At 42.9% G+C, this 23,911-nt stretch overlaps 1 protein-coding gene across 7 annotated transcripts in view; it reads left to right on the top strand.

Annotated features, from left to right (window-relative positions):
• Nucleotides 1-9,576, top strand: part of LOC144276020 (N-acetyllactosaminide alpha-1,3-galactosyltransferase-like) — a 63,564-nt gene extending 53,988 nt beyond the window's left edge. For 6 of the 7 annotated variants that reach the window (XM_077835830.1, XM_077835831.1, XM_077835829.1 and 3 more), the window contains exons 6-7: nucleotides 1-138; nucleotides 8,814-9,576. In XM_077835830.1, the coding sequence (XP_077691956.1) occupies nucleotides 1-138; nucleotides 8,814-9,507 (832 nt within the window). In that variant the 3' untranslated portion in view covers nucleotides 9,508-9,576. The remainder of the gene's footprint in view (nucleotides 139-8,813) is intronic. The other variant, XM_077835835.1, reaches the window with a different exon arrangement.
• The last annotated feature ends 14,335 nt before the right edge of the window (nucleotides 9,577-23,911 follow it).

The following is a 23,911-nucleotide window of genomic DNA, read 5'->3' as shown; positions in this document are numbered from 1 at the left end:
TGCGCGACCAGAGGTATCAACTTTGACTGACTGGTCTGCCCCAATTGTATGGGATGGTACATTCAAGAGATCTGTGCTAGAAGACTATTATAGCAAGAGAAACATCACGGTGGGTTTGACCGTTTTTGCCATCGGGAAGTAAGTACTGCTAGTTACTACTCTGGACTTATTTTTAAACCTTGGGATTGCTACAGAAAACCAGCATGCTGTAATTTACAGCAAGGAAATTAGAAGCCTTTCCACTGTTATAAAATGCTTAAATGTGCACAGCACTTTTTAAAACGAACAAGGAGATGTGGTCCCATCTGTGCGGAACATATAAGGTTATGAACAGAAATATCAGGGCTGGCATTCAGATTTGGATGAAAGAGCAGTACAGGGGTGTGGAAGAAGTAGGTTTTAAGGAGGAAAGGATGGAAGTATATCTTAGAGGACAAGAGGAGGGACTCCCAAGGAAGAGTGAGGGGAAAAGCAGAGAAAGAAGGCAGTAAGGCTTGGGAGGAGCAACAGGAGATGAGAAGAGGTGGATAGTAAGATGCCAGGTGAGGAGCTGACAGCTAGCAGTGTTAAAAATATTTAGAAGACTAAAGTCTATATTTAAACTTCCAAGTTTAAGATGCTACATTTTCATAACAATACTTAGGATATGTGTGCATTTTTCAACTTTAGAGTGCTTTGCAAACATTAGCTATTTCTTACAATACTCCTTGAAGCAAGGGATCATTGTTCCCACTTCAAAGATGGGGGAACGGAGACAGAGAGGTTGTGAGTGCTCAAAGCCACAGAAAGAGCGGGTATCAGAACCCAGTTTAGAACTCCATTTCTTGGTATTCCGTCCTGTGCTGTATTCAGAGCTCATAGTTCGAGTAGCCTGTTGGGCTTTTTATTTGAGCACTGTACAGTTTACATAAATTGCCCATAAAGTTGCCACTCCCAGCATTAGAGAAACTTGCTGAGATTTTTCTTTCTGAAATTGCTTTTTACAGTACTTTACAAAAACTTTTGCTAATAATGCAAAGAGCAAGTAAATTATTGAAAATGAATTAGGGATGGCACTTCCAGTATAACTACTTTGGCTTTAGCCAAAACTTTAATTTCTGAATCAGCATGGCATGGTCCAAAGTAGCCAAGCAATAATACCCTTCCTCTTCTTGCAGTTCTGTACCCCCTCCACTTTCCATAAGGAGACATTTCTCAAAGCATGATCTCAAAAATCCAGATTCTTAACTCTTCACTTGTGCTATCTTCTAATGAGCTATCTAACCCTTTGACACACACACAACAATTGGACTCAGTATTACTGCTCCCGCTGTCATTTGATTTTTTATAAATACATTAATATATGGAAAATGAAGCCTAATATTTAAGGCATTTCTCCGGTTGACTTGAAATTTTAGTCTCTTTTAAAAATTGCTGAATCCCTCTCCATGTCAGAATAAACTGAATATTGCATGCTGGACCATAACAGGCTACATGCCGACAAACCCCTATTAACTACATTGGGCTTGCCCAGGTTTGAAGATTGCATCAGGTTTGGCTCACTTTTTTCCTCCCTCTTTCTTCACAACATACTCTAATGTAAAAAGATTTCAATTTCATCTGTACTTATTGTGGCATATATACAGGAGCAGAGGTGGCCAACGTGATATGGTTAATGCAATAACGTAAGGGGCTCATATTGAGAATACAAGAATATTTTCCATAATATACCTTATAACCATCTGTCTATATTAGCTTATGTGCCACAGGCATGTAAGAAGAACATCTGATGAAAAACAGAGGGTAGAACTCTTAGAAGATTTCCTTTGTATAGAACAGTGGTTCTCAAACTTTTGTACTGGTGACCCCTTTCAAATAGCAAGCCTCTGAGTATGACCCGCCCTTATAAATTAAAAACACTCAATATATTTAACACCATTATAAATGCTGGATGCAAAGCGGGTTTGGGGTGGAGGCTGACAGCTCGTGGCCCCGCATGTAATAACCTCACGACGCCCAGTTTGAGAACCCCTGGTATAGAGTATACACAGCACTTGCATGTACCCCACTTCTTAAATATTATTGTGTAAAACGAAATTGTATTTACCTGTTGGCATACTATAAATAGCAAGTTTTAGAAGGTAATTATAACTAAACTGTAATGTTTTCTCTACTCAGAAATTCTGCATTATTTGGCTCAAAATCAAAAACAAATTTTTTTTCTTTTTTGATTTATTCAAAATATGGTTGCCATTTTTTAAAATCAACCACTATTTCCTCTTTTAAAAAAAACACCAAAAGCTCAGACTTCTAAAAGTTTAGAACCTAACTTCTGGTTTATTTTCCACTATTTTCTTGTTATTCTAAGAAAGTTTTCTTAATTATTCAGTCTGTTACATGTTGACATGGATATGTAACACTTTTCAAGCACACACAATTCTATATTATGTACATACATTTATATACCCACTCTTTATATATCAGACATGCAATGGTTGAGACAATCTTGAATCACAAGCACCCAAGAAGTTTAATTTTCTCAGACTGCACAGTTTGGAGTTTATTATGAAATATTACTGGACCAAATTCAGAAGTGACAGATGGTAGATGATGCAATTTACACTGAGAAGACAGAAGGGTGGGATTGTAGCAGGAGCAGCAGACTGAAGTTGTAAAATAATGCAGCTTCCCCAGCTCATCTTGTTTTGAGAAGTGTAAGATCCAGTGTCCATTCTTCCTCCCCTGACTTTCTTCAAATCCTACTACTCCTGTTTTATAGTTACTGTTCAGTAGTTCTGAGCCATGTCAAGGTTCCATAATCATGAACTGGAACTTTATTAAAGCCAAGTGATTTTTAAAAAGGCAGGACTAGTGTAAGAAAAGTCGATGTGGAGTCAAAACCCTCCCCTTGCAAAAACCTCACTGTTTTTCTATACCCATCCCCTCTGGAGGAGTTTGGAGGCCATGGCCCTTCCGAACCTTAGAGGTCTTCATAGAGATAGGAGTCATCCTGCAGGAATACCTGCCACTCCGCTTGTCCGCTTCTCCTCCCAGACAGACGGCTCTAGCAGGAGCCATACTAAGATTGCATGGGGCCCTCCACAGCTCTTCTTTAGAGAAGTAATTCACCATTATTTCCTGTAATGTATATGACTTGGGTAATATCCCTTTAAATTGTTTTTGAAACGTCTAGGGGTACAGTGTCTTCTAAGTTTCATAGAACCCTGCCAGAGTACGAGTATATGTAACTAGGCCTTGCATGTTGTATATAGTTGGTGTAAACAGTTATTTTGATCCCACCATGCCTGTGTGGTTCCTTCCTGTTACGTTTCTTGTGTAAAGACCAAAAGAGAACACTAATCTGCTGAAATCTTGCATTCTGCAAGGCACAGTGCTGTGCAAAGCAGCACCTTCCTATCTCCACTCCCTGTTGCCACACATCTCTGAACCTGACAGAGGCCCTTCCATGTGGAATGGAAGGGTTCCCCCTTCTAGGCAGAACCAAATGAGACACTTTGGATGAGGGTTAAATCTCCACTGTATTTATTTTATAACATGAGCATTAGATGCCAGTGACTGCAAATGATACAACTATGAATGCTAGCGTTGTCCCTCTGAGATGTCTGAAATTAGTTTACCCCTAAGAACTCCAGCAGAGCACTTTCCCTCACAGGACTGTGCTGAAAAATTTTGTCCCCAGGACAATTCCAAAGCCTCCAAAGACCTGATTCAGGCAAGAAAATCAACTGCCATCAAAGAAGACTAGTGGCCACTACACAAATTGTCCTCAGTGTTTTCTCCATAGGGGAAGAAAACTCATCTACAAACAGTAATCACATACTTATTAATTAAGACAATACAGAAACAGCAACTGGTATCTATAAACCATATATTGATCAGATATCTCTAATAGATTATATATGGGCTGTAACTACATTTGATGGAGGAGAGAAACTGCCTCTAGAACACTCTGCTTCAACACAGTACTGTGGCTAATAAGCTGACTATTAAAAAACAAAAGTAAAGAGATCAGAATTCAAGAAAAGATTATGTAAATACAGGCTCTGCCAGGGACATAAAGGAGTGTTAATACTGATGCAAGAATTTCAGCTTTGGGAATAGGTGTGACCCTGAACTTCTACAGAAGGCAAATCTCTCAAACTCAGTGGAATTTTTGCCTTCATAAGAACAAGGGATTGGATTTAATAAAACTTATTTAACAGCCCACAGTTATCTTCTGAACATGCTAAAATTCAGCCCCTTGGCTGCTTCTATTTAACAATTTTTAAAGCAGATAAGGACAGAAAAATTATGTAAATTTGTTCACCAAAATCTATTCTCACTTTTCCAGGGAAAAAATTAAAACCTCTCTTGGCTTTCTTCTGTTTCTTATTGTTACAGGTATAGTCCAGCACCCACTTTTGGCCTTTTGTCAAACTGCTGTAAGGGGAGCCAGCTGCTGAATCTCATGTTTTAAGCCCTCAGACTCTTAATGGAGCCACGGCTATGCCCCTGTCTTAGGGTCTCTGAGCACATTCTTGGGGTGCAGCTCTCAGGAGGCAGTGTAACAAAAAACCTGGTCACTCCCTGGAACCAGTGCTGAGCCCTCAGACTGCCCCTGCAATCTCTTAAACACGCCCTCTCCCAGAACTCCACCATGTGAATCTTCTGATTTACCATTTATAACTTCAAGAGCTATGGGATAGGTATAACGTGAAACATAAGACACTTTGCACAACATTCTAATGTGCTATTGCTCTTTAATAGTAAAAGAAATAGACATCTATACAAAAATAATAAACATTATATGCATTTCCTGCCTCAGTTTCCTCACCAATCCAGAGCATTCTTTGGGCTTGTGTCAGGGTCCTCTCTGAGATCCAAGATCCTTCCCTGGCAGCTTCATAACTTCTGTTCCAAGACAGGGAGCCTCTTCCCCCTAACCTTGGGGTTCTCAAACTGGGGGTTGGGACCTCTCAGGGGGTTGTGAGGTTATTACAAGGCAGGATGCGAGCTGTCAGCCTCCACCCCAAACCCGACTTTGCCTCCAGCATTTATAATGGTGTTAAATATGTAAAGAAGTGTTTTTAGTTTAAAAGGGGGGGGGGTCACACACGGAGGCTTGCTATGTGAAAGGGGTCACCAGTACAAAAGTTTTGAGGACCACTGCCCTAGCTCATCTTCTGTAACTTTGGTCCATCTGCTCCTCTTCTCCTGCCCAAAATTTCCTGTGTGCCTCTGAGTCGTCCCCCTTGAGTCCTTTTAATAACCGCCCACTTTGTCACCTCTTTTTGTCCTGCTTGGAGAATTTCCACTCTCCAGACTAGCAAGCTCATTGTCCCCAAGGTGTTTCCCCTTGAATAGCTGATGACCCTACCATTGTCCTTGCTTTGGCAGAGACATGACATGACCCTGCCAGTCTATGGTGGATTCCACATTTATATAGAGGCTTTCAGTGATACAGCAATTTTCATAGTAACACCTTCATAATATCAACCAGAAATCACGAGTACAGACAGATTTCCCAAACTGTCCCACTTATCAAGTGTATAATTAAGGGAGGAAAAAATCCTGTTGAGTTGTTGTTAGAAATTTATTGCAGTCACAAACTAAACTTCCAGTAGCCAATTCTTCCTAAAATGTTCCCACTCCATCTAGTGAGGAATTTCTGGCATGGAAATTCTTTTATTATTACCCTCTCTGGTGGTTTCCAAGGAATCTGTTTGAACATTAAGCAGATAATTCAAGCTCGTTAACAAGATCTGAAGACTGCAATCATTTTATCCCCCACCTGCTGTAAATTCGGGCTAAGTCACTTTTCGGTCTGTATTTTTCAGCTACAAGCCAAGACATTAACATTTTTGATCAATGGCAGAAGTGGTTTTCTGAATATACAGAAGTATAAAGTCAACATGTTCCCTTTAAATAGGTTTTGCAAGAGCTTTTTAAAGTTCAGGGATGCTGTCTGGATTCAAATGGAGATGGCTGCAGATGCTGGCAGTTTCTTTTGATACTTGCATTTTAACATGGCAGGTTTGCTGCCTTAAAAACAGTTGTTTGTTCTTAGAAATTATGAGGCATGAAAGCAGGGAGTCTTGTGTTCCAGTAATCTATACTGTTGTTCCAATGAGCCACTCTATCCCAGAAAACAAAGGTCAAAGACATATGGTTCCTGAGAACCTTTTCTGGAGCTACACACATTTATAGATACATTTTAAAATAAAGGGCTTTATCCTGTTCCAACTGATATGAATAGGAGCAGAACAGGCCCAAAGAGGAGCAACTAAAACTATAGTAATTTTTACAGTTTAATAAGAATAAAGTAGAATGATGATGCAACTTTACTTTACTTCACTAACTACCCTAACATTAATAATTAAGTTATAAGTTAACAGTTTGTCATTATAGGTGGAACTGGTAACACCACCAATTAATAAAATTGCCCAACACTTCCCATTATAAAACACTGTTTTTAGCACCACATAACTTTACCAAATTTAAACTGTTTGGGCTGCAATTTTCCATGCTAGCTGGAAATTTTGTCCAAAATGTTTCAGCTGTTTCCAGGAATTAAGCTTTGTAAAAATGTTGTTTTGCCCATGTTAAAAAAATGTGGTGTCCTTTTCTTTGAGAACGTCTTGCACTTCCATGGTTTGGAGGAACTTGAAATTTGGCAGGAGATAGCCATTGTGTCATCGATGTGCCTTTTGCTAATCCATGAAAATCTACCCAAATTTGGACACGTTATCAGCCTTAGAAAAACTGCAGTTCGTACATGCTAAGTAGAGATTTGCTAGAGCTTTACAGCTAAAATCTGAAGATTCGGTCACATTGAGCATGCTGCAGACCAGGGCTATAGGTGGCTGATGAGCTGCAGGCCAAGCTGGGTCTGGTACTTGAAATGAAAGCAGGGAAACTGTCTCCTGTATTCAGTGGTCCCCCAGCTGGCGCCCAGGCACTGAGAAGGAGGAAGTTGCCTCATTAAAATACTCTCTGGCTCTGAAAAGAGCCAGACGGGGGGTAAATTGGACAAGCAACTTGAGGTAGTTGCGGGGGGGGGGGGGAGGAGAGAAAAGGAATTGAGAGTTCGGGGGAGGCTGGAAGCCAAGGGAGGAAATTGGGGGCAAATGACTGAGACTGGATGAGGAACTGGTGGGAGATACTTGGACTGGCTAGGCAAAGAGTGGGACTGGGAACCAGTGGGGTAGAAGTGAGGGTAATAAATCTAATGGTGAGCCAGTGTGTGTGTGGGAGAATTGGGGCTGGTTGGTCAAAAAGATGGGGCCAAGGAGCTGATGGGAGTTGAGTGGACACTGAGATTGGGACTTTGAGATGAGAAATGGGAACATCAGTAGGGGGTGGGAGGGGAGCTGGCTGCGCAAGGGGACTGGGATAAGAAGCCTGAGGAGCAGAGACTGGGACCACCTAATGAAGAGACAGGACTGAGACAGAAGAGCATGAAACAGAAGAGGTTAAGCTTTGGGGCAAATGGGCAGAAGAGTCTATGCCCACTAAAGCCTGGAATGGAACCCGTGATTCTCAGTGTTCTTCTGCTGTCAGCAAATATCTGTGAAAACCACTGGCAAAAATATGTCTCATCCCCCTCCTAGTGCTGGTCCACATAGAGGATGACGACCTACTACCATCAGTCACTCTGTTAGACCAAGTAGCAGAGTTCTGTGTGGTGGATCTAAAGGTTCCAGTTCTAATGATCAAACATGAGCGTGTGAATATGATGCCCCATGATGGAATTTGTTTTTTCAATTTGCTTTTTTAAATACCTAGGAAATTACACACACAACCTATATGAAAAGAACATTCTTAAGGTTGCAAATCAGGGACTCAGTAGTTAAGAAATGCTAGGACCCCTACTCCATTCAATGCACAGGATGGATCTGCTCAAGGGAAGAACCAGGATTGTTTAGTAAAGGAGGTAGGGGGCCTACAGACAACAATCTAATTAGTTGGAAGATATGGAGAGAATGTGGCAGGGTATTGCAGGAAGAGAAAGAACAGTTTCATGGTTAAGGCAGTTGAATGGGGCCTGGGAGAATTAGATTCTATCTCTGCCTTTACCACAGAGTTTGTGTGATGCAACTCTCTTAAACCCAACTTGCCTCAGTTGGGTCCTCATTTTCTGGGTGCCTGTCTTGAGATGCTGGGGTCTGACTTGCAGAAGTGCTGAGCACTCACATCTGTAAATGAAGTCAATGGAAGCTGTGCTTTGAACGTATGAAGTGCTACATAACGCTTAATACTCTGAAAAATAATTTCTAGAAATTGAAGGATTGTCAACATGGTGCGTTAGTTTGCACCAGAGGGGTGTAAATTCTAGTGTACACTACTGTGTTATGCACTAACCTGGCCCAGGCGGACCCTGCTGGCATGCACTAAAAGTTCCCAAGTGCAGCATTTCTCAAATTGGGGTCCACGAGGGTATTCCAGGGGGTCTGCAGGCCACGCTGATCAACTCCTTCCACTTCCTCCCAGCATCTCCTGCAAGCTGGGAAACAACTGTTTCCCAGCATGCAGGAAACGCTGGGAGGGCGGGGAAGGGTGCGTAAAGAGGCAGGGAAGAGGAGGGGCGGAGCAGGGGTGGGAAGAGATGGGGCAGGGCTGGGGCCTTGGGGGAAGGGGTGGAGTGGGGGCCTTGGGGGTCTGCGGCAAAATTTTAAATCAAAATGGGGATCCTTGAGTTGCTAAAGTTTGAGAACCACTGCTCTAAGGGAATACTGTTGAAACAGGATTACATTAACATGAATTTGGCCCACTGACTCTAGTTTATTCCCCAACTGTAGATAAAGAAAGTTAATGATTTTCCCATTTTTTTCTAGGTATCTCGATAAGTATTTAAAAACCTTCTTAATATCTGCAGACAGTTTCTTCATGGTTGGCCATAAAGTGATTTTCTACGTTATGGTGGATGATCTCTCGAAAATGCCTTTGATAGAACTGGGACCCCTGCGGACATCTAAAGTATTCCAAGTTAATAAAGAAAGCCGATGGCAAGATATAAGTATGATGCGCATGAAGACCATAGGGGACCTTATTGAAAGCCACATCAAGTATGAAGTAGACTTTATGTTTTGTATGGACGTGGATCAAGTTTTCCAGAGTAACTATGGTTTGGAGACGCTTGATGAGTCTGTAGCACAGCTCCAAGCTTGGTTTTACAAGGCAGATAAAGAGAAATTCACTTATGAGAGAAATCCCCAGTCAACAGCTTATATTCCGTTGATGCAGGGGGACTATTATTATCATGCTGCTGTCTTTGGAGGTACTCCTCTTCGTGTTTTCAACCTTACCAGGGAATGTTATGAAGGCATTAAAAAAGACAAAGAAAGGAACACTGAGGCAATATGGCATGATGAAAGCCACTTAAACAAATATTATTTTATAAACAAGCCTACTAAACTGTTATCTCCGGAATACTGCTGGGATTACAAAATTGGCAAAAATAGTGATATAAAAAATGTAAAGTTATCATGGATGCCAAAGAATTATGATGAGGTCAGAAGTAACTCCTAATTTATAAAAAGAAAAGGAGTACTTGTGGCACCTTAGAGACTAACCAATTTATTTGAGCATGAGCTTTCGTGAGCTACATCCGATGAAGTGAGCTGTAGCTCACGAAAGCTCATGCTCAAATAAATTGGTTAGTCTCTAAGGTGCCACAAGTACTCCTTTTCTTTTTGCGAATACAGACTAACACGGCTGTTACTCTGAATCCTAATTTATAAAGGATCCTGGGAGAGTAGCGTTGGAAAGTCTAATCTGCTGTAGTTCAGAGTCTGATCATGACATGACCAATAGATGGTAGAAAAAATAACATTTTTTTAAAATGTAGTTCCATAAACTGCAAGATAAGCCAAAATGTATTCCTCATCTTTTTGAATAATTTACTGATGCTGGAGAATTATATGTAAATATAAAGTAATTTTAGAACATATCGGTAGGGGATGGAAAACACTTGACCTTGTTTATCATGAAAAACACATCCAGCAGAGATTTGGTAAAAATCTGATTTAATAAAAATTAATTTATGCTAGCGGGCAAGGTGGAAAGGAAAATACTGGGTAAAAAATTTACACTGATTAGATCCACTGCTGCTGTCCAAGTCTTCTACACATCTCTTCTCACTTTCATAAAAGGAGAAGATGCCTTTGACTCAACAGTAGAAATCTCTCAAAAAAGCAAAGCTGTCATACTGCTTTGAGTTTGCAGTTATCCATTGTCTGCCTACAGTGTGATTTCTCAATGTCTCTGGAGTATAACACTGTGTTTAGAAAGTTACGTGTTCCTCTGTTATTTGTTATAATCAGAGTGGTATGGTCTACAGCCTGAGTACAGATCAGGGACTGAGGAGCAATTGAGTTCTAAGTACTGATTTGCTGTGTGGCTTTAGGCAACTTGCTTATCCTTTCCTCCAATTTACCCTTATAAAATGGGAATATTACAATATATACCTGCCTCATAGAGATGCTGAGGATTATTTGATGTTTCAAAGGCACTATTACATCTCCTCTTTTGAACAAGAACAGGGCACCAAAGAGATGGAAGAAATGATTGCCCTGAATCAACCTCCATTCAGCTAAAGGGGGATTGAGTGGCGTGCAGTGGAGGGGAAGAGTAACCACTGTAGAGAGATTCTTGTAGTATGAGGTCTAATCACATGACTCCTATTTATGTTGATCCTAAAACGCCACCCACAACACTTTGAAAATGTACTCCTAAGTGGCTAAACCATCCAGAAACAGGCTACAGTCCCTGAACATAAGAATGGCCATACTGGGTTAGACCAAAGGTCCATCCAGCCCAGCATCCTGTCTACCGACAGTGGCCAATGCTAGGTGCCCCAGAGGGAGTGAACCTAACAGGTAATGATCTAGTGATCTCTCTCCTGCCATCCATCTCCACCCTCTGACAAACAGAGGCGAGGGACACCATTCCTTACTCATCCTGGCTAACAGCCATTAATGGACTTAACCTCCATGAATTTATCCAGTTCTCTTTTAAACCCTGTTATAGTCCTAGCCTTCACAACCTCCTCATGCCAGGAGTTCCACAGGTTGACTATGCGCTGAGTGAAGAAGAACTTCCTTTTATTTGTTTTAAACCTTCTACCCATTATTTTCATTTGGTGGCCCCTAGTTCTTATATTATGGGAACAAGTAAATAACTTTTCCTTATTCACTTTCTCCACACCACTCATGATTTTATATACCTCTATCATATCCCCCCTTAGTCTCCTCTTTTCCAAGCTGAAAGTCCTAGCCTCTTTAATCTCTCCTCATATGGGACCTGTTCCAAACCCCTCATCATTTTAGTTGCCCTTTTCTGAACCTTTTCTAATGCCAGTATATCCTTTTTGAGATGAGGGGACCACATCTGTACGCAGTATTAAAGATGTGGGCATACCATGGATTTATATAAGGGCAATAAGATATTCTCCGTCGTATTTTCTATCCCTTTTTTAATGATTCCTAACATCCCGTTAGCTTTTTTGAGTGCTACTGCATACTGCGTGGACGTCTTCAGAGAACCATCTGTTTTTCTTTCAGTGATGTTCTCATTCTATAGTCCATCAGGTTAGGGCACAAGCAGCTAGATTTCTCTCTGCTTTAACAGAATGTTTGCTTAGAACAGGCATTCCATATCTGTAGCTTCCAGCAACAGAGAGATTGCTATCAGCTCTCTGGAGATTTCACTGAGCCTTTGTTCCATTCCCTGGCTCCAGCATTTCACTAAATTGGACTCTGCAACTGATCCTCTTCATATGCCAGAAGTACACCACAAGAAGTGCTGTGGGAATCAGTGCAAAGGATGCTGAGGCACATTTGAAGAGGTCCATTAGGAGCTGAACATGAGATCATGGTATGAAAAGTAACTGTTTTAGCCCTGGTCCAGAAAATGACCATAAGAAAGTTGATGTGATGACTTCATACTACTGTATTTTTATATACTATATTGTGAAATTATTTTTATCACCAAGAAACTGTGAAATCCTAGCAAAACTATTAAACGGAATACTAGAAACATGGGAAGGATATAATATTTCTTTTGTTTTGTGGTGGAGCGTGAGTTTTTTGTTAAGTAAAGAAGTTAATTCCTTTTACAAAATTTCTTGGAGATTTTGGGGCTGCTCTTTCTTTATTAAATGGCATCAGTGAGGCCTTATATCTGGAAGGCTGATATGTACCATATTAAAATAGAATCATGTTGAGAGATTTTCCTGTGTATATAGATACTTGTATGGCTTCCAGCACCATAGTACCTGAGCACCTTAAATGGATATTTAAAAATACTGTTGACTTGAGTTTTAATAAGCATGGAGTGATGGGAAGCAGGAAACACCCTCAACAGTGTCATTCTGGGACTGGATCTGGAATACAGATGGGAATGTTTGAGATAATATTGAGTTTTGTATATAGTACTAGATTTGGCTATATGAATTTAAGGGCTTAAAATCATCTTCTAACAGTTACTGAATTTAGGTTTCTTTTTTTAAAAATTCTTCCTAAAATACAAATTGACAATGTTTTTTAAATTATTTGCTTTATTTTGATGTAAATCTTGAATGTTAATAAATATTCTTATTTTATCAAAAATTTAGTTTGGTTATTATGTATTTCTGTTAAAAGGTGTTTTGGAGGTGGATGGTGACCTGTATGACCGATTACCTGTAAACTATCACCTGATGGCTGTCTGTCCTATGTGCCATGAGTTTTTGGGTCGCAGTCCATTTCCGACTTGACCAGGTGATCACACCACAAGAATCTCCATCACAATTGATACCCTTACTGGCAATCTCATGGCAAGGGAACAAAATTTAATAGCCATGGAGACTGAACTACTCTGTCATGCCTAAAAGTGGTCATTCTAGGGCAGTGAGTGATGTAGGGAAACCTACACTGCTATGGGCTACACTATAGCTGTTCTCTGGACATCACTTTGAAAAGATGTTATTATATAACACCTTTAGCCAGCCCTGAATTCAGTTTTTTAAGAAAATTAAAATAAACAGGCACTGGTGACTGGTCCTGTTTAACCTGCCATCTTATGGGAAATGGCAGCGGAATATTTATTGCATTACACAATAGTACCACCTAGCTGTCAGTCTGGGAAAGTACACAAAATTCGCTGGAGATTCCCAAGGCCCGCTCTCTGTGCATCTTGGGAATTAATTCTGCACCAAAACCACACAGACATGTTTAAAAGAATCCTAGTGTTTCCCCTCTATGCAGCTAAGTACTGCACCCAGTGAGAAAATTTTACATTATTTAATACTATATGCAATGCAAAATGGATGTCAGTACAGTGCTTTGAAGTAGCCTGTCCTGCACTGTTAAAATGTATCGTTGTTCATGGCATCTATAGGGTGACCAGACAGCAAGTATGAAAAATCGGGACAGGGAATGGGGGGGTAATAGAAAAAGCCCTGAATATCAGGACTGTCCCTATAAAATCAGGATATTTGGTCACCCTAGATCCAGGGCCGAAGGCCTCTGTTGAAACACTCAGAAAATGTAATATGTAAATGACAGGCTTTCATTGCTCAACCTGTATCATAACAATGGGTCAATGCCATCCAGTGTGACTTCAGGTGTGCGTTTAGGTTCTGTTACTGTGAATTGTCTTACTCTTTGAAAATGCCATTAATGACTAAAATAAGCTTTGTATAAATACAAGGTCATAATTAAACCTTGCTAGCATTCGAGTCTTAATCTTGGGCTACATTACAAAGTTAGCTTGGCCTAAGTCAATTTCTAAGACACACAGCATTGACACAAACAGCCATGTGCAATATATAAAAGTCAGCAGTAGCTTAATCTCCTTTAAGAGGATTAAATTAAGGTGAATAAAAGACACTTTATTTCTGAAGGAGAAAGCCCACACAAGGGTTTAATGCTCTTTAAATTCACACCTACAGTTAGTTCATCTTAACTTTTCTGAGTGTCCCCATGCAGACATGCTCAAGAATAAATTTTCCCTACATTTGGCGAATACCATAAAACTTAAAAAAGATCAAAGTTCAAAAAGATGTTGTGATCCTATCCAGTAAAATGCAGGGAGCCATTGCTTAGAGGCTAAGTTATAAATGATGTGCACTATATATAAAACTTAAAGATCAATTTATCCTACCAGTATAGCTTACTGGTTTTATGTACTGCCATATGCAAATCATAAAATATTTGGAGTACAGCAGAACCCAGTTTATCCAATCTTATTGGGACCAGAGCCAGATTGGATAATCAAAAATTCACATAAACTGGAGAATGGAAAAGTGTGAAGCTGCAGTGCCATCTAGTGGCCATAGGAGAGATTGCCCGCTTCTGGACCTGCGTGTGCTGGCTCTTCTATTAATAGAGAGAGGCAGGTAATGGAGGGTCAAATAAACGGGGTGCTACTTTATTTACATAGGACACTCATATTATGTGTCTTGCAATGATATACAATCAGAATAAAGAATACTACCCACACTGAATTGCATCCCTCCTTAAAGATCCTTTTTATTAGCCTTCCACCACTGCTTCCTACATACTGTAATGATTACATATTAACTTAAAGTAAGAAGGCGGTCACACAATCTTTTGCTTTTGTAACGCTTGTCTTTCCCAAGCCCTCCCACCCTTTGTTTGTGTCCCTTTTTGTACTCTAAGGGTATGTCTACACTGCAATTAGATACCTGTGGCTGGTCCATGCCAGGTGTCGTGGGTTTGGGCTAAGGGGCTGTTTAATTGTGGGTTCAGGCACGGGCTGCAGCCCAAGCTCTGGGACCCTTCCACCTCTCAGGGTCCTACAGGCTGGGCTCCAGCCCAAGCCCCAATGTCTACACTGCAATTAAACAGCCCCTTAGCCCAAGTCTGAGTCATCTGGCATGGGTCAGCTGCAGGTTTTAATTGCATGTAGACATACCCTAACAGATTGTATACTTCTTGTGTAGTAGTTGGATTTTATGTTTGTATTTTATATAATTTGGAATAAAGAATAAAGAGATAATAATGTAGCATGTATTAAATGTATTAGTGTATGATTTGATTATATTTTGCCAGCCACCCTTTTTGAATGGTAGAAAGGAATGGCCTAATAGGACATTTGGTAAAGATGCATCAGCCAGAATCTGTGTCTGTACTGATTTCAAAAGCAGTGACAGACTTTAAAGGGTCACCAATTTGTTGTAGATGTAGCATTTTAAAATAAGGAAAAGAATGCAATGATTGGGGTTTTTTTGCATTGCAATTTGATGTTCCTGTTCAAAATGTTCTGTGTAAATTAATTTTGTTTTGTGTGTGAATGAGAAATGTGTGTGTTAAAAGATAAGTATGAAGGCCATCACTGAGCCAGATGTACAAGGGAGGAACCAGAAACAGACGCAAGGGCGCCAAGACACTGCAACATGCCCCTATTAAAATGTCAGAGGCGGGCAGATGGACGACTCTAAAGATGAGACAGGCACCTATCAATGGGGACAAAATAGCTGTAATAAAGAATGAAAAGAACAATTTAAGAAAACAAGCACTCGTCAAATAACAATTGATTACAGCATAACAGTGCAAAACTCATTGGTCCCAGTGAAGGAAAATCACTATAGAAACAGGGGGCCTTGCCATAAAACTTTGGGTTCGTCCTGCCAAGACTTCCCCGGAGCATTGTGTCATGACCAATGGAACCCGGCTCCTCCCTACCAGTGATCAACCTAGCTGTCCACTAGGTTGATCCAGACTCTGGACTGGTAATTATAACATCAACTGGTGGGTGTGTGTGTGTGGTAACTGAATGCATATGCTGATTGTTGTATCTTCAATAAATGCGACGTATTGCCTTTTCCCTTATAAAAGATCCTGTGTGGTTTTTATAAGCATAACGTTTTTGGTGGAGAATTGCTTTTTTTTTTTTTTTTTTTTTTTTACTGAGCTATAAACCATCACACACTTACAGTGCTACAGAAACACCTTATTACATATATAGGTATTGTTATTGAGTGATATTGCAAATGTTAAATACATGCATCTCATGTATTAGAACTCTTCTGCCTTTACTCTGTATGTAAATCAGCTCCCATAATATTGTATTTGTTTAGACCTGAGTTTTCTGGGCTGAAATTGATAGTAGTAACAGCTATAATAAACTCACTTGCAGTTTAGCAATTCCAGGAATACCTGCCCTATAAAGGCTTCCCCATATCATACAAATGGGCTCCTGGATATTAGCGGGTAAAGAGTAGTAACATTGTTGGCTAATTCCAATACTCTATAATTATATTAACCAAGGGGAGCTTCCTTCTCATACCCCAGTCTTCCATGAATCTCAGATTTTTAAAAAGACCATTTTTTTCTAGTCTCAGAGCAGTTAAGTGTGTTAGGATTATTTAAGCGTAGATGGTGCAGGTAGCAATACCTATAGTTAAGGTTGCTCAAAACTTTGCAGAAGACCCTCTTTTCAGTTGCCAAACTTTAACCATTTGAGTTCATATTTCCATGTCAGAGGGTTGTTTCAGAGTGAATTGTTTTGGAAAATTTCAGTAAAAACTGTTCAGCTGCTTCTCAGACTGAGATTAAGGAAAAATACATTGTTTTGCCATGTTAAAAAATTCTTACAACTATTTTGTTGAAAAATTCTAGTACCTACATGACTGGAAATTTGCCATAGTGACAGCGGTGTGCCTTTTGTTGCCTCCATGAAAATCTGCCCAAATGTGAATAAGTTATGAGCCTCTGAAAATTTCAGTTCACGCATACTCAGAGATATGCCAGAGTTTAGAAGCCAAATTCTCTGAGTATTCTGTCTGAACTGAGCATGCTTAACTCTTCACATTGCCTATGTGTGACTGGACTGATTATGCTCCATCCTGGGGCTGCCGGGGGGCAGAACATGACTTTCCTTGCAATTGCTCCTCCAGCTATAACACTGGGTACTGGAAATGCAGCAGGGAGACTGACTCTCTGGTGGTCTCAAAGCTCCCACCCCCCACGGTGACACTCAGGCAGCACAAAGAAAAAGGATGATGCACTCTTACTGGTACCCAGACAGCGTCTCGGAGAAAGCAGCCTTGCTGGAATGCATAAGAGTCAGAGTTGAGAAGGGGCTGAAGCCAGAGGGTGGTAATCGGAGAAGGGAGAAAGGGACAAGAGCCACAGGTGAGGGAATAGATAGGAATGGCGGGAGGGGAAGGAAGCTGTGTGGACTTCTTGATTTTCAGGGTACTCTGCCAATTGTTTTGGTTTTGGAGAGATCGTTGAATGCTTTAGTTCACATAGTCAGTTTTTAATACTAATTAATATGTCCTTAAAACGTATATACTTAGAGAACGTGATCGATTCTTTTTAAAATTGAAATAAATTTATATTTGTAAAAATCAGTTTTCAAGAAAATAATTCTTACTTACAAACATCAGCAGCCTTCTTCAAAAGCATCTAAGTAGAAAGGATAAGTTGAAAGACAGACCTATGTATAGATAAATGGAAGTAGCTGGACATGTTTATTATTGCATGCCTCTCTTAAGTATTATATGTTTAGGAAGGATGAAAACAACATATTTGACTAATATGATAACATAAATCACTTCTACACAGTTTAAAGAAAAAATATATACATACAAAAACAAAATATTGATTAGACTGGTCAACTTTCTAGCAATTACATGGATGTAAAAACAACAAGGAATATTTGTAGCACCTTAGAGACTAATAAATTTATTTGTGCATAAGCTTTCATGGGCTAAAACCCATTTCATCAGATGCATGGAGTGGAAAATACAATAGGAAGATATATGGATGTAGTACATGGTATGGGACACCTGATGGCAGCAACCATCCACAGAACAACAATACCTTTGTGTTCATCCCCAAGTTTTTCCATCACCAAGCAGTACTACTGAAGTCACTGGCAAAATTCCCATTGACTTTAATAGGAATGGGATGAAATCCTCTTTAAGAAATCAGATAAAAGGCTTTCTACTCTAAAATCCTTGAGCAAAATGCTGTAATAAATATGTATTAGTTTGTAGCTAAATGCATGAGATGTTAATGAGACTCCATACAACAGCTTGATACTTTAGTGTTCATGAAGTGTATTTTTTAAGCTTTACTAAGGTGAAAATGCCCAAGCCTTAACTACTGATATTGATTTTAAGAGGATCTAGCCGTTATCTGCTTACTATTCATTGCGGAAACTCGCTCTAAAGTAAATCATCAGCTCACAGTATCTATTCCTTGTATTTCAGCAGCATCCTCCTTTACCTCTTAACCTACTGAGGTTACTGTTAGGAGTTGTCCTTTCCACTGGTCAACACTTTCAGCACAGTGATCCCCTACAGCACAGATGCTCCATTTTCTCAAAAGAGATCAGCACTGACAACTTCTCAGAAGTCCAAGGGACTGCACTTAATTTGTACAAACAAAATAGAGAACACTGCAGTCTCCTTCATCTTTAATATGGTGGTGTAGCCTCTTGATACTAAATGCCACAATATGCAGCGTTCCAGTCTGCTGTAAGATCTGTTCTGATCAAGATGCAGTAATGTATGTTGGGACTTCTGGTCTCCATATTCAAGATGAATACAGTCATAGAACTCGCTGCCCTAAACTGTTAGGCATCTGACTATCTCATGTTGATATCCTGCTGTAGCTGCTCTCGGGATAAAGAGACATACAGTTTCCAAGGTTGTTTGTCTGACATCTTTTGAAAGAAGAACTACAGGTAAGTTTACACAACAGTAAACTGAAAAACAGCATAGAAGCACTACCAGCTTGAGAACCCTCCCTCGGTGACAACAGCTATGAACATATTAATCAAAGCTCTCTAGAGACAATATTCTTAAGCATATTAGTAGTGGTGGTCAGAAAAGGGAGATTCAAAAAAGTTAACAGGACTCAAGGACAATAAAATAGATTTGGTCTTTGTTTTCATTTATCCCTGATTTGTTCTGAGGATTTTTTGCTACTTAGAACTAGTCTGGAATCTGCTAGCAAAGTGATGCAATTAGAAATTCATGCCAACTGATGATGAGAAGGGCTGTTTATCAGGCATCTTAGGCCCGGTGGGAAAGAGTTTTACCATTATGCTCTTGCAGCGATGCTGTTCATATCATCTTGGGATTCACATGCTTCTGAAATAAAGTTGCAGTGGACAAAAAAAATCTTTCATTTTAACTAAAAAAGAATGTAATTTCTCTTGCCCATATATAGAGGAGAAGCTTACATATCACTTACCATGCATTTGTTCTACTTAGCTACAAATCACTCTACATAAACAGGAAACTCTAGTCCCCATGGCTTTATTAATCACATAAAGGAAAGCAAAAGCCAGGGCATTTCCAAGGAAAGATTCAAACAAAGAGGAATTATTATATATTATAGTTCACATTAAGCCTTTGAATTAACCTAGTAACACCCACCTACTGTATAGCACTGTTCATCCATATAGCTCAAAATACTTTCCAAAGGAGCTCAGTATCATTATCTCAGTTTTGCAGATGGAGAAAACGAAGCAAAGTTACCCAGTAAGCTAGTAATTATAAACTGTAAATATAATGATGCCACACAATAAATATATGTGTATGTTCCTTCCCCACTTTCATAGCTGTGGAAAACGTTTATTCCCCATAATCCAAGAGTGATTAAAGAATAGTCACAGGTCACATATAGCCCTCTAACAACTTCTAATGCCAGGACTCAGCCTTGAAATGTTTACAGGTGTGACACCTTGCACAGCAGCGTTGCTACAGTGCAGCATCTGAGTATGTAATTACCTGCTTCTATGGCTCTATTGTTGTTACCATGGGAGGAATCTCATAGGAAAGTTGCAAAGATCATGGCTTTGTTTTCTGCAAAAAAAAAAGGGGGGGGGGCGATATAGGATCAGCACTTTACTACACTAAGCAAGCAGTGTCTCCAGCAGCATCTCAGTAAGAGAGAGAAGCAGCAAGAGCCTCATGGGCCACTTAAGGCCAAGACCCTATAGGTGGAATTTTCAAAAGTGCTCAAGCTGCCTTAACTCTCCTCCCATTTAAGAAAACAGTAAACTCTTTTTCCCTCCCGACACCCTGCCGCTGACTTCAGCGGGAACAGTGTTACAATGCTGAGCACTTTTTTTGAAAATCCTATCCTAAATGGCCATGGACTCTACGTAAAAGACAGACTGAATGACCAAGAGCCCACTCCAAGCCCCCAGAGAAACACCTTACTTCTAGCAATATCTCCCCTGAGCCCATTTATCCCTCTGCTGGAAACAACATTTACTATTAAACACCCAGAAATATTCATTTTCATATTCAAACAAACTAGAGGCTCACCCACCTTCCCAGGGAATTTCACAGCCTGTTTACTTTCAGTGTTCTCATATTCTCTTTGGATTGGTTGGTTTCTTCTCTGTCCTCTCCCTTTCTTTTCTTTTCACCTCATGTTCATGTCCCTGACTCTGCTCCTCTCACATACTTAAGCTTACACCCTTTCAAATTTATCTCACTTTTTTCACCCCTCATCAAGGGGGCTCTGCTGTTGTCCCTGCACTTTCTTAAGAATCTCTCCTCTTCTAATGGCCCAGTGCCCATATGCCTCTCCTTTTCCCTTCCCCTTAAGGCCCATTTCCCAACTGCCTCATCTTTGTCAGCTTCCTACCACGCCCTATGGTCCTTCAGCCCATTTCCCAGCTCACTCAACTGCTGTCACCTGCCCCACCACATTGGAGGGCCCCTCTGCCCAATTCCCACCCAGGAAATCGTAACTGCCACAGAATATTCTGGCCTGAACAATTCCATCCTTTCCCCAACGGTCACCCCAGGTGCGCTGCCCGCAGTGTGAATAGTAACTGGATAAGAGGGGGTATTAATTAGGGTGACCAGATACCCCGATTTTATAGGGACAGTCCCGATGTTTGGGGCTTTTTCTAATATAGGCTCCTATTATCCCCCACCCCCCATCCCGATTTTTAACACTTGCTGTCTGGTCACCCTAGTATTAATCCACCCTCACATCTCAGTAGCAAAATAATTCTTTCTGGCTGCTCCCTGCAAACCTGTCTCAGCCTTGCCTTCCCTTCCAGCCTGCACTGAGCTCCAAGGGTGACTACCCAACACGAAAAGTGACAAGCAAAAGGGATAACTTTTAACAGGGACACGGCTTCAAACCCAACCCCAGAGCACCCAGGATATGCCCCTCAAATCCCTGTATCTCTGTCAGCCCCATATCCCTGACAACCTCATATTCCTGTAACCCATATCTCTGCCCAGGCCCCACATCCCTGACAGTACCCCCATAACCCTGTGTCTTGTCAGTCTCCACCTATAGATGCCTCCCATATCCCTGCCCCTCATAGCCCTGTATATGTCTCCCTATATCCCTGAAACCCCATGCCCCTGCCTCCTATTGTCCCCCATCTCTGACACCCCATCTCTGTCTCCCCATATCCCTGACACCCCATACCCCGCCTCCTATTGCCCCCATCCCTGACACCCCATCTCTGTCTCCCCATATCCCTGACACCCCATACCCCCGCCTCCTATTGCCCCCCAATCCCTGACACCCCATCTCTGTCTCCCCATATCCCCGACACCCCATACTCCCGCCTCCTATTGCCCCCCATTCCTGACACCGCATCTCTGTCTCCCCATATCCCTGACACCCCATACCCCCGCCTCCTATTGCCCCCCATTCCTGACACCCCATCTCTGTCTCCCCCTATCCCTGACACCCCATACCCCCACCTCCTATTGTCCCCATCCCTGAAACCCCATCTCTGTCTCCCCCTATCCCTGACACCCCATACCCCCACCTCCTACTGCCCCCATCCCTGACACCCCATCTCTGTCTCCCTCTATCCCTGACACCCCATACCCCCACCTCCTATTGCCCCCCCATCCCTGAAACCCCATCTCTGTCTCCCCCTATCCCTGACACCCCATACCCCCGTCTCCTATTGCCCCCCATCCCTGACACCCCATCTGTCTCCCCATATCCCTGACACCCCATACCCCCACCTCTTATTGCCCCCCCATCTCTGAAACCCCATCTCTGTCTCCCCATATCCCTGACACCCCATACCCCCGCCTCCTATTGCCCCCATCCCTGACACCCCATCTCTGTCTCCCCCTATCCCTGACACCCCATACCCCCGCCTCCTATTGCCCCCCATCCCTGACACCCCATCTCTGTCTCCCCCTATCCCTGACACCCTATACCCCCGCCTCCTATTGCCCCCATCCCTGACACCCCATCTCTGTCTCCCCCTATCCCTGACACCCCATACCCCCGTCTCCTATTGCCCCCCATCCCTGACACCCCATCTCTGTCTCCCCCTATCCCTGACACCCCATACCCCTGCCTCCTATTGCCCCCATCCCTGACACCCCATCTCTGTTTCCCCCTATCCCTGACACCCCATACTCCCGCCTCCTATTGCCCCCCCATCCCTGACACCCCATCTCTGTCTCCCCCTATCCCTGACACCCCATACCCCCGCCTCCTATTGCCCCCCCATCCCTGACACCCCATCTCTGTTTCCCCCTATCCCTGACACCCCATACCCCCGCCTCCTATTGCCCCCATCCCTGACACCCCATCTCTGTCTCCCCCTATCCCTGACACCCCATACTCCCGCCTCCTATTGCCCCCCATTCCTGACACCCCATCTGTCTCCCCATATCCCTGACACCCCATACCCCCGCCTCCTATTGCCCCCCCATCCCTGACACCCCATCTCTGTCTCCCCCTATCCCTGACACCCCATACCCCCGCCTCCTATTGCCCCCCATCCCTGACACCCCATCTCTGTCTCCCCCTATCCCTGACACCCCATACTCCTGCCTCCTATTGCCCCCCATTCCTGACACCCCATCTGTCTCCCTCTATCCCTGACACCCCATACCCCCGCCTCCTATTGCCCCCCCATCCCTGACACCCCATCTCTGTCTCCCCCTATCCCTGAAACCCCATACCCCCGCCTCCTATTGCCCCCCCATCCCTGACACCCCATCTCTGTCTCCCCCTATCCCTGACACCCCATACCCCCGCCTCCTATTGCCCCCATCCCTGACACCCCATCTCTGTTTCCCCCTATCCCTGACACCCCATACCCCCGCCTCCTATTGCCCCCCCATCCCTGACACTCCATCTCTGTCTCCCCCTATCCCTGACACCCCATACCCCCGTCTCCTATTGCCCCCCATCCCTGACACCCCATCTCTGTCTCCCCCTATCCCTGACACCCCATACCCCCGCCTCCTATTGCCCCCCATTCCTGACACCCCATACCCCCGCCTCCTATTGCCCCCCCATCCCTGAAACCCCATACCCCCGCCTCCTATTGCCCCCCCATCCCTGAAACCCCATCTCTGTCTCCCCATATCCCTGACACCCCATACCCCCGCCTCCTATTGCCCCCCCATCCCTGAAACCCCATCTGTCTCCCCCTATCCCTGACACCCCATACCCCCGCCTCCTATTGCCCCCCCATCCCTGACACCCCATCTCTGTCTCCCCATATCCCTGACACCCCATACCCCCGCCTCCTATTGCCCCCCCATCTCTGACACCCCATCTCTGTCTCCCCCTATCCCTGACACCCCATACCCCCGCCTCCTATTGCCCCCCCATCCCTGACACCCCATCTCTGTCTCCCCCTATCCCTGACACCCCATACTCCCGCCTCCTATTGCCCCCCATTCCTGACACCCCATCTGTCTCCCCATATCCCTGACACCCCATACCCCCGCCTCCTATTGCCCCCCCATCCCTGACACCCCATCTCTGTCTCCCCCTATCCCTGACACCCCTGTGCCTCACTCCATATCCCCGCACACCCCCTCACCGCAGGGGGAAAATGAGGGGCTCCCCCCAAGGCAGCCGGAAACCAGAGGAGCCCCGAGCTCCGCCCCGAGCCCGGCGGGGCCGGGGCGGGGTCTGGCGCCGGGGCCGGCCCCGGGGCGCTCAGGGCT

This window comes from Eretmochelys imbricata, chromosome 16 (assembly GCF_965152235.1).
Source record: "Eretmochelys imbricata isolate rEreImb1 chromosome 16, rEreImb1.hap1, whole genome shotgun sequence".
Classification (NCBI taxonomy): Eukaryota; Metazoa; Chordata; order Testudines; family Cheloniidae; genus Eretmochelys; species Eretmochelys imbricata.
Note: the sequence above shows the minus strand (reverse complement) of the source record. Positions and strands in the feature narration are given on the sequence as shown.